The sequence below is a fragment of the Anopheles ziemanni genome, chromosome 2, assembly GCF_943734765.1.
Source record: "Anopheles ziemanni chromosome 2, idAnoZiCoDA_A2_x.2, whole genome shotgun sequence".
Lineage (NCBI taxonomy): Eukaryota > Metazoa > Arthropoda > Insecta > Diptera > Culicidae > Anopheles > Anopheles ziemanni.
The window spans coordinates 56,105,111-56,115,764 of record NC_080705.1 but is presented as its reverse complement, the minus strand read 5'-3'; the positions used below and the strand labels follow the sequence as shown (position 1 = coordinate 56,115,764).

Here is a 10,654-nt window from a genome sequence, read left to right as displayed (position 1 = left end):
GCAACTGGTGGTATACCTTCGTAGTCACTCTGGGTTGTATTCGTTTCTCCTAATGTCCTGATTTTATTTTATAAACAAAAAACAAAACTATTGGAATTCTAACACCACCACGGATTCCGAAGCTTCCGGTGAGTTTGCGTCAGCGGTACTCGGATCGCCTCGTCGTCGTCGTGTTCGTCGCAGATTACGACGAGTGAAGGTTCCCTTCGGCTTATAAATATTACAGTGGCCGAGCTCGGTCCGCCCAGTCGCTCGGTGGAAGTCCTCGCGGACGAATCGAAAACGCGTCGTGGCGTGGTTTCGAGTACGCACAACCACGACCACCGGAACGGGGAGAAAACCGCAACAGTGCTCCTCGAAAGCCCATCCAATCCGGTCGCAATCGGAGTTCGCTGCTGCAGCGTCGTTGAAGTCTACCGTTCGGAGGGAATTCATCCCGACGGTATTTTGCATGTATAAATATTCGAGGAATACATCCACGATGTGAATCTGGGTATTTTCGACGACGACGACGACGAGAGAATCGCTACACTCGGGTGATCATCCACAAGTGTCATTGACAGTGATAGTGCAAGTTTTATTTCGGTGGTTGCCTCTGACGACTCGCGGCGGCCTGCTTGGCCGAGAAATTGTGTAATCTAATTAGAGGGCCATTGAAGCGGTGGAAAAAATCATCCGTCAGTGGGTAATACTATTATCGCGCTTAAGTTGTGGGCGAAGTTCGTCGTTGGCCGCGGGGTTGGCTAAAGACGATTACTTAGAACACGCCCGTCCAGAAGCGCATTTCCGCTTCGTGACATCGACCTTCGCAGGCGCTTATTTGGCGGATGTTGGAACGACTAGTGTAACTTATGCAATTGGTCTTTGTGGCTTTTCGATGATTTAAATTTTCTACAGTGCATAATGGTGCTTTGAAATAGAATTTTAAATTGCATCCTTATAGTGAAAACTCAGATTTTGTGTATCTTTCAGTCTGCATATGATCATGTGTTATGATTTAACTAATTTAAATTCTGGTTTCTATGTGCACACTATGGATTCAAAATCCGCGTAATTTGATGAATAAGCAAAGTGAGAGAAAAGAAAATTCTGAATGTGCTTACATAATAATACTAGAGCTCAAAGGGTCGATTAGTTAGACAAAATAGTTTACCATAAACGTTCCAACAAAATGGATTTTTCCAATAATGTTAAACCTTTCGCCCTGTGTTGATTCGATGGTGTTCTTGTGAATTGTGTTTAATAAATATTGTTTCGAAGTCAAAACACATGTCGTAATTTTGTATCAGTGCAAACTTTCTTCATAGGCATAATTGAAAATTATTTGATCAATTATATTTTGTCTAGATTTTACGCACCTGACATAAATGACCTAACAAACTGATAGTTTAAATTTGAAAAAAGTTGTTTGACAAATGTGTGGTTTCATCGAAACGGTATGATCCTTGTCCTCGTGATGTGATTCATCAAGTGCGTGATCGAACGGTTCGAGCGAAGCGAGCATGGTTGCCCGGAACTTCTCGTTCCAAGATCTGCCCTACAATCGCGTCCTGCAGGTCCCGGACGAGGAGCGCGAGTTTCTGACGCTGGACGAGCTGAAACCGCACCAGCTAACGGAACTGGGCGTGTCGGTGGCTTCCTCGTCCACGCACCCTCAGCACCAGCAACCTCACAGGGGCCTTCCGATCGGGGCCGGCGTTGCGGTATCTCATCCGGTCCTTAGCACCGGCGGCTTGCTGCAAAACTATCACCACCATAACGTTTTCTACGAGCTTGGCCCCACGCACTCGTCTTCCAAGTAAATATGTGTAATTATATTTCTATGTTGGATTTAGTGTTAGATCCTGTCGAAAGGTTGAATATTGCACCCAATATCGAACAAATTATGTGCTTACATGAAAAAATCTGGGGTTTATAAAGTGCTTGCTCGTGTTTCATCGTTCGAAATCCAGCTGTCAGGCCACAATACTTGGCAAATGCACCTAGGGCACCCGTTAACGAAGTAGCTGGATAGTCCATACAGGGCCGTCTAATGTACACCAAAGATCGCAGGCATTAAAAAGCACAGATTAAAATTCCTGTTGAAAATCTTCAGATTGGTGTTGAGGCACAGTTGGCATTTGTTTCACATGGTGTATTGTATTATGTTACATATTTTGTATTCTATTCTACATATATTGAATAATTCTATTTAGCTCGAGAAAACAAACAAGAAGATCTCAGTGTAATATTCATTGTATAGTTTTTAAATTTGTCAGTTTTACTTTTTTCCTTTTATACTTTTTTTTTACTATTTTAAATGATTTTTTATGATGATACCTTATGTGATAGCTGTTTGAATACTTCGAGACGTACAAGATTGACGTTTAGTTTTAAATTACTCAATCGTTGGAGCTGACATCATAAAATCTATACATGATTTTCTTATCACCTAATGCATTTCTTCAGAGCCCACTCTCTTAGATTCAGATATGCAATTAGATAACCAAATAAAAAAAACGGTATACTTGAGTTACGTACTATTTATTTTAAAGTGCAAAATGTTTATTGTTCTCAGTATTCACCATAATTTACCTTGTCACGACATCATTCTTGAAAAAAAAATATTTTGGACGGCTAGGATAGATTTAGAGTAAACGACATTGTGTCTGTAAATAGATTGTATCATTTAAATGTAAAATCAAATTTTATGAACTGAAATGATCAATTAGGCTTGAAAGTAAAAAAAAACAGTTGAAGTTACTTAATAAATAACTAATTAATCTTGATCGTTGGCGGTGGTTAACAAGAGACCTAACTATCCTGGTGCGTGATATACTCTTAATGGATGGACAAGACTGCCATAACGTTGTAAGAATTACTTTTTCAGTATTTCTCTCAGTCATTATCCTCAATCCTTCTTTGATTCGATATTATAATGCATGCTTTCAGACTGACAAGTACAATTTATGTGATCAAACAATGGGCATAATTTTGAAAATATACTTTTTATTCATAATAACTTAGAGCATAAGGTATTCCTTACCTTGGAGCTGGTATAATACAAACCGAAATTAAAATTTGAATCCTCTTTATCCTTATACTATGTAAAATGATCAGTCGCTATTGCTCGACTTTAAATTTACCACTCGCTTTAATGAATAAAGATGATCTTTTCATGATCTTCCAACCTTGAGGTTGGAGTTTAGTCGTCTGATAAAAACACTAACCATCCCCACCCTTCTCTTCTTCTGCAGTGCCAGCACAACGCCCATCGAGCACCTGACTGGTGGTGGAGCGGATGCGTCCCTTGCGCTGGAGTCCTCGCTTACCGGCACAATGTCCGCGGTGAGCAACCTGAGCGCCCTCTCGACGGCCGGAAGTGGCAGTCACCATCTGCACCTCCCCACCGAACACAGTCACTCCCACCATGGCCACCAGCATGTCCCGTCGGGTGGGCAACGGAAGCGAAAGTTTTCCTTCAAGTAAGTGTAATCTTAGGCAGGCAGGTGACCACCTAGTAACACTGTCAAAAGGGTAATGTCGCTTGGGGTTGTGTAAGTACGCAACCTACGTCATTCGTCGCCATCACTGGATGTGGTGTTGAATGTAATTTCCTAAACTTTCGTATCAGACAAAAGGGCATTGAGGAAATCCTACGACTGCCTCTAGCCTCGTAAAGGCTAGTCGAGTAGTAACTTTCTGTGCTGGTAAGTTTTCAACCACGAAGAAACGCAAGCCAAAGAACCCGGGTGTTTGAAAGAAGTTGCTTCTCTGGCAAAACTGGCCGCTCTCGATCAGAATGTCCTTGCCCTGTAGCGCCTTGGTGTCGTTTGATGTTATTGTTCGTGGGGTAGCGGCCACCGTAAATGATTTGAAAAGGGTTGAAGAAAAATACACCCACCTAAGGAAGGATGGGTAGGAGTGGAAATACTTTTTCCACCCGTTCGCCTTAGCGACGGGTAGAGATTGGATGAAATGGACGCATTACTCAATCACTGAATTGTGAATTCAGTTTTTAAGCACCGGTTTTCTCCAGCCACTTGGTAACATTTGTCCCATTGCTCGAGGGTAACGAAGGTGGTTAACGCTAGGTTAATGATTATGTAAAGGCTTCCGTTCTTGGGTGGAAGTTTACTGGCGCTTTCTTGGTTGAATGTTTCAACCCTTGGGTGTTGCAGAGGTGCCGTAAGGAGTGAAGCCATCCTATGCGATGTTTCCTAGAACGAAAGGACTTGTGGTAGCTGGTGTAGAGGAAGGGAAAACATTGGCAGCTCACCTTTGTTTTTTCGTTAGTTGTTGTTTTGTTTTATTTCGCGCGTTTTCTGCTGCTGACGTAATTGTAATTTATGGCGTGCCCGCGAGCATTGGTAAGGATTCTTTCGTCGAGGTCGTGCGATGTGTTACAACCGGCGTTACCTCGGCACTACGAATCTCGTGATGGTAAATCTTGCCACCCAATCGGGAAGTGCTATGTCGTCTAGCTTATGGTTGGAAAATTTGTCGTGAGTTATCGTACAGTCGAATGGTTTTCTCGTTTTGTCGAAATAACCAACCCTGGGGGGTTAAACGAAATAAAACGAAGAGAGTGTTCAAAGGTATCTATATTTTTAGTACACAGTTGATTTCTTAAAAGGGATTTTTTTAAATCTTTTCGGGGATCGTTTTCGTCATCATTAAGTATTGTGTTGTGTAAGAGCTTTTGATTTTAATGATTTACGTAAGAACGTGACATGAAATGACATGGTTTTCAATTGTCTGATCCCTCGTCAACCAATAATTTGATACCTCTACTACGACCGTAAAAGAACGAAGAAAGGTTTGAAGAGGGTTATTGAAACGTTGTCAGGCCTTTTTATGCCGTCAATGTATTTGAAAACTAAGCATTATATAGCTATATGGTTTACTTGCGCGTGGCATGTAATAATTTTGACGTTCCGGTGACCAAAAATAGCGATCTCAAGTTTCTTATGGTTAGTGTAGATTGTCGTAATCTTTTTTTAATCTCTTTCTTAATCTCTCGAATTAAACCATATAAAAGCTATGGAAATTTTAAAAAAGAAAATGGTATTTAACTAAAATGATTTTTTTACTAGATTCTGAAGATTCTCGTACTGGATACTTAAAAACTTGGCACTGTTTAATAATCAGGGGAATTTTTTTTTCTGCATTTTACATTACTGTTAGTAAAGTAATGTTTTTTATCCGCATTTTACAATACTTGTAGCATTTTGATTTACTTGGAAAATATTTGAAACTTGTTTCTTAAAAATGGTGCTTTCTTTTTCAAATTAGAGTTATTTCAAAATTGCAATTGGTTAGAAAATTTAATTTCCATTTTTAATTTTCTACTTCGAGTTTATATTTGTCACTACATATGTTGTCTAAAAGGGGTTTGTATGTGTGTTTTTTAATTTCGTTTTATGTTACTTTTTTAATTTTTCTATCTGTGCTAGTGATACTAGCGATATCGAAGATGACACCTGCGACGACTCGAAGTCTGTCAGGACGGCCGACGAGAGCAAAAAGTAAGTGAAATTGTGGCATGAAAATACGGGTGCAAATTCCTTGATTCATGTCATTTCTTCGTTCTCCGTTCTTTAGACAAAACCATAGCGAAATCGAGAAACGTCGGCGGGATAAAATGAACACCTACATCACGGAGCTATCCGCTATGATACCAATGTGCCATGCGATGTCACGCAAGCTAGACAAACTGACCGTGCTGCGGATGGCCGTACAGCACCTCAAGACGATCCGGGGGGCGGTACATTCGTACACCGAGGGTCACTACAAGCCGGCCTTCCTGTCCGATCAGGAGCTGAAGATGCTGATCCTACAGGCGGCCGAGGGCTTCCTGTTTGTGGTCGGATGTGATCGAGGCCGAATTTTGTACGTGTCGGAATCCGTGTCGCACATTCTAAACTACTCTCAGGTACGTGGGTTTATTCCGTGCCGCTTTGATGGCCTTATCACACTGGTCACCAATGGTGGCATGGAAAAAGCACTGGACTGTCAAACGAGGGGGCCGCTGGTGACAGTCCAGTGCCTTCGCCAAGCCACCATTGGTGACCAGTGTGATAAGGCCATAAGTGATCGAACTCGGTTTCATGTTCCGTCCCGATCCGCAGGGGGATTTGCTTGGGCAGAGTTGGTTTGATATTCTTCACCCGAAAGATGTTGCCAAGGTAAAGGAACAACTGTCTTCGTCCGATTTGGCCCCAAGGGAACGATTGATCGATGCGAAAAGTAAGTACTGCAACAATAAAAAAAAACTAATTAAATTACTTTCAAAGACCTGAACAATGTGTGTGGAAAATCGGGGGTTTAAATTGTGCTCACCAAGCTTTTATGAGAAAAAATGTGTTTAAAGAGTAAATCAAAACATTAAATGATCTATATCAAAATAGTTGGTAAATCATATAAATCATATAAATCATGATTAAAAAAAAGAGGTATTTAAAAGCAGCATAAATAGCCATTTAAAAATGGCACGACCAACGCGTTATAAGAATATACATCCTTGATATAACAATGTACATCCAACATCTAATGTACATCATGATTCGGATAGAAAAAGTAGAACTTAAATGATGAAGGATTTTCATTTTCAGTTTAGAAAGTTACAAAAGTAAACAAAATCGAAAATGAAATTAATTTCTATGACGAAGTGGAAAACATTATTATGTTCATCAAAGAAAACAAAAAAAGGAGTGAAAACCAATGTTGTAATCAAAAGGTTAAGTTAATAAAACAACTAGAGAAATATCCCGTGAATTCCCCTGGCAGCAGGCTTAATGAGCTATGCATAATTTACATAGAGCACGCATTAAATATTATACTCTAATTGAATTTAATTGATCAAGAGCATATAAAACAAAATGGAACTTGTATGTAGTAGAAGTTTTTGTTTCATTATTAAAAATGTATTCACGTCGAATGCTACTTTTGTCATATTTCTAGCCATGCTGCCGGTCAAAACGGATGTTCCGCAGGGAGCCACGCGGCTTTGTCCCGGCGCTCGACGCTCATTCTTCTGTCGCATGAAGTGCAAGGCGAGCGTCCAGATTAAAGAGGAAGCGGAACAGACGAGTAGTGTTGCAAGCGCCTCCACCGTCTGTCATCGACGCAAAAAACAGGTCAACTCCGGTGAGTAGAAATTTGTGAGAATACAGAGACGGAGGGAAGAAGATACGAATAGGGTGAATTTTAAATGTTTCACCTGTTTTAGATAAGAAATATTCCGTGATACAGTGCACCGGATACCTGAAGTCGTGGGCCCCGGCCAAGATCGGGCTGGAAGAGAACGAAACGGACGGCGAGGGAGAATCATGCAATCTGTCGTGCCTAGTGGCGGTCGGGCGAGTCCAACCCAACCTCAGCAGCTTGGCGTCCCAGGGCGCCCTGGCGCACAGTAACGGCGTTGGAGGCAGTAACGGAGGAGTACGTTCGGCGTCCGGCAACGGAACCACTGCTTCCGGCCCTGGTGGTAGTGGAGGGGGTGGGAGTGGTGGTGCGTCGACGGGGGCCAGTAACAGTAATGGCGTAGGAAAGACACTGGGACTACGTAGTAACATTCCGAACCTGCGAAACGTGCAGTTCATCTCGCGTCACGCCATGGACGGCAAGTTCCTGTTTGTGGACCAGCGGGCCACGCTGGTGCTTGGTTTTCTGCCGCAGGAGCTGCTCGGGACGAGCATGTACGAGTACTACCACCACGAGGACATTCCGGCGCTGGCGGAACTGCATAAGGCCGCACTTCAAAGCACGCAGTGTGTCACCACGTCGGTGTACCGGCTGCGCACGAAGGAGGCCGGCTTCGTGCGGCTGCAGAGCGAGTGGAAGTCGTTCCGCAACCCCTGGACGAAGGAGATCGAGTACCTGATCGCGAAGAACAACGTGATCCTGTCGGAGTTCGGCGACGGTACGGTGCGGAACGGCGGTTACGGAAGTGCAGGACTGACGGCGTCGGAACTGGACGGCACGAAAGAAGGACGACCGGCGGGGGCTCCGGGGCAACCCGGAGTCGGCTATGAGTTTTTCAATCACTGTATGACAATAACAAAAACATTTGGACCGGATGTAGTCTTATGTACATCCTATTTTTCACCTCCTTTTTCCAGCGAATGGCCGCGAAATTCAGCGCATGATCAACTCGCACGTGGAAGCAAGCAAAATCGGACGTCAGATTGCGGAGCAGGTCTTGGACCATCAGCGGCGTATGGGTGATTCTTCATCGGGTATGATTTTTGTCAATATTTATTTTGAAAACGGCTAACAACTGTTAAAACCGAAATCATCGTGATGTTTCTGTAAATCTCCTACATAGTTGAAGACTTGACTTCCTTTGTTCACGTACGCCAGGGAAAGGCAAGAAGATATGCACTACTTCAGCGTAAATAAGCGATTCTATTACATAACCAGTAACAAAACATATCAACACAACATCCAAATTGTTGATTTGTTACTAAAATTCAGATTTTTAAGACCATTCTTTTCGACTAGTAAAAAATTAAAAGTAATTTGTTTTCAACGCCAAACAATCACTCGTTAATTAAAATGGATGCAAAATATGTGCAATATTGCGTTTATTTGGTATACCATTTTCAATAATATAATTCAAAAATGTAATCGTTTTTTCTCACATTGAGCACGTATAATGTGACTCAAACAATCCAGTTATTTCGTTTTGTATTTAATTTTTATCAACAGCAGTGGCGTTCATGCATCATCTATGAAACAGCAAATGAGCAAAATTATCCAAATTTTTTTTTTAATTGCCTTATTTATCGGTCCCTAACGCCCAACATTTTAGTTTTTATAGCTTAAATAATAATTCTTAGTTTTAATGTGTTTCATTCGTTTTAGTCAAATATAATAACCACAATTTCACTCCAGTTTCAAGTAAACTTCAACAATTGAGTTGTATTTTATTCGATAGCATTGTCGTCTCATCGTTCTGCTAACTAACTAACAGAAACTTCCAAATTACTCAACAAAAGAAATGAACGAACATGACAATTGTATCATACATTCAAGACTTCCACGAAATACAGCACAAATAATTTGTTAATGTTTTTCTCCCTTCCAGAAAGCAGTCCCAATCCGAACGAGCCGGCCCTACATTCCGCGTTCAGTTCGGCCTTGTCTGAGGCGGCTCACTCGAACGATGCAATGTCTTCCGGGGAGCATAGTATGGTTACCTCGACGGGCGTGTCACCCTCGTCCGTCCCAATCGTGCCAACGACGGCGTCATCCGTTTCTTCCGCTCCGGTTGTCCCGCGAATCAACGGAACTCTGCCCGGCTACGGACATGTGCAGGCAAGCACTATCATTAGTCCGGAGCATGGTAAGATGAGACTATTGAAATGTTTCCTTTGGTGTCATAACATACTTTTATAACACTTTCATCCCATTGCAGATGTAGCTCAGGGACAAGCAAGTAGCACTGACGGGAATGACGAGGCGGCCATGGCCGTCATCATGAGCCTGCTGGAAGCGGATGCCGGACTGGGCGGTCCGGTGGACTTTTCTGGCCTCCCGTGGCCGCTGCCGTGAACGGGAAGAGTTCGCTTAAAATAAAATAAAGAGAAGGAGGGAAACAAGCAGCACTTCATCAAGGCTATGATCGTGATCGAGCGAAGAACGCAGTACCGAATGTTACCAAAAACTAGTGCGTCTAGAGGTAGGCTAAAGTTTAAGAGGCATAGGCTACAGTTTAAGCTCCTTGTACATACCCATACTAGTACTGTATAGTTGCATTTAGTTACATTCAACGGAGGTCAAAAAGATGATCCATCTTAGTATGATCCACCTTACCTAACAACGATGCGGCTAAATTTAGACAAAACTAGGTGTTAGATTGTAAGGGATAAATTAGTGGATAATAGCCTAAAGATAGAGAAAAACGTTTCCTAAGGTGTACTGTGATGGGTTAATAATATAGGTCGTTATGGTAAAGAATAAAACTGTGTATGATTTGACAATAATTACCTAGTTTAATTCAATGCCAACTCGAGAAAATATGTTGTTCATTCTGCCCAAATGTCTCACCCAACATTAAAAGAACTAGAGTCCTACTAGAGTAGGGCCGAAATGAAAAAATAAAACGCAAACTGATTACCTCAAGAAACTTTTTTAGGTCAATCAACTTTGAAAATCTTAGTGATCTAATTTGAAATGTTTTGAATATTGTATTTAATGATTAATGTATAGTTTATATTTATTATTAATTTTTCATCCTTTCTCATTCCTTTCTACGCCCAAATAGCTTATTGTTCAACCTTTTGCTGATTCTCTTTCTTTTTCATGCTACGTATATTATATATAAAACTATTTTGCTAAAAAAATAGTACAAATGTAAACTTATTATATTTGCTTCTCTTAAAGAACGAATTTTCACTTGTTTCAAGCCTTTCAAAAGACTGTCCATCCCGAAAAATGCACATCATATCATTTTCCACCAAATTATATAATCAAGTTTTAAAGGTGTTGTTATAAAATGAACTCTACAAATTGTTAGTAGCTCCTTTTGCTTAACACACAGGTTTTGATCGTTTATAGAATGCATTATGAGTTGCAGCTGTGAATTTGAAGAAGATAATACCCAAAACTATGGGTTGCTTATCTTACTAATTTTATCAAAAGAAATAAATAAAAAGTTTCTCAAACAATT

General features: G+C 41.3%; 1 protein-coding gene across 1 annotated transcript; it reads left to right on the top strand.

Annotated features, from left to right (window-relative positions):
• Positions 1 to 1,502: 1,502 nt before the first annotated feature.
• Positions 1,503 to 9,713, top strand: LOC131293912 (basic helix-loop-helix ARNT-like protein 1). The gene is made up of 11 exons (XM_058321962.1): positions 1,503 to 1,798; positions 3,237 to 3,464; positions 5,436 to 5,507; positions 5,584 to 5,914; positions 6,111 to 6,228; positions 6,943 to 7,128; positions 7,211 to 7,388; positions 7,551 to 8,029; positions 8,103 to 8,219; positions 9,071 to 9,328; positions 9,401 to 9,713. The coding sequence occupies exons 1-11, from the start codon at positions 1,503 to 1,505 to the stop codon at positions 9,535 to 9,537; spliced, it is 2,400 nt and encodes a 799-aa protein (XP_058177945.1). The 3' UTR covers positions 9,538 to 9,713.
• Positions 9,714 to 10,654: the final 941 nt, after the last annotated feature.

Bases quoted from the DNA above. Each gene is read 5' to 3' on its own strand.
- LOC131293912 (XM_058321962.1), top strand. From the start codon at position 1,503: ATGGTTGCCCGGAACTTCTCGTTCCAAGATCTGCCCTACAATCGCGTC. The intron at 5,915-6,110 runs GTACGTGGGTTT...CCCGATCCGCAG, and splicing joins ACATTCTAAACTACTCTCAG to GGGGATTTGCTTGGGCAGAG. The intron at 6,229-6,942 runs GTAAGTACTGCA...TCATATTTCTAG, and splicing joins ACGATTGATCGATGCGAAAA to CCATGCTGCCGGTCAAAACG.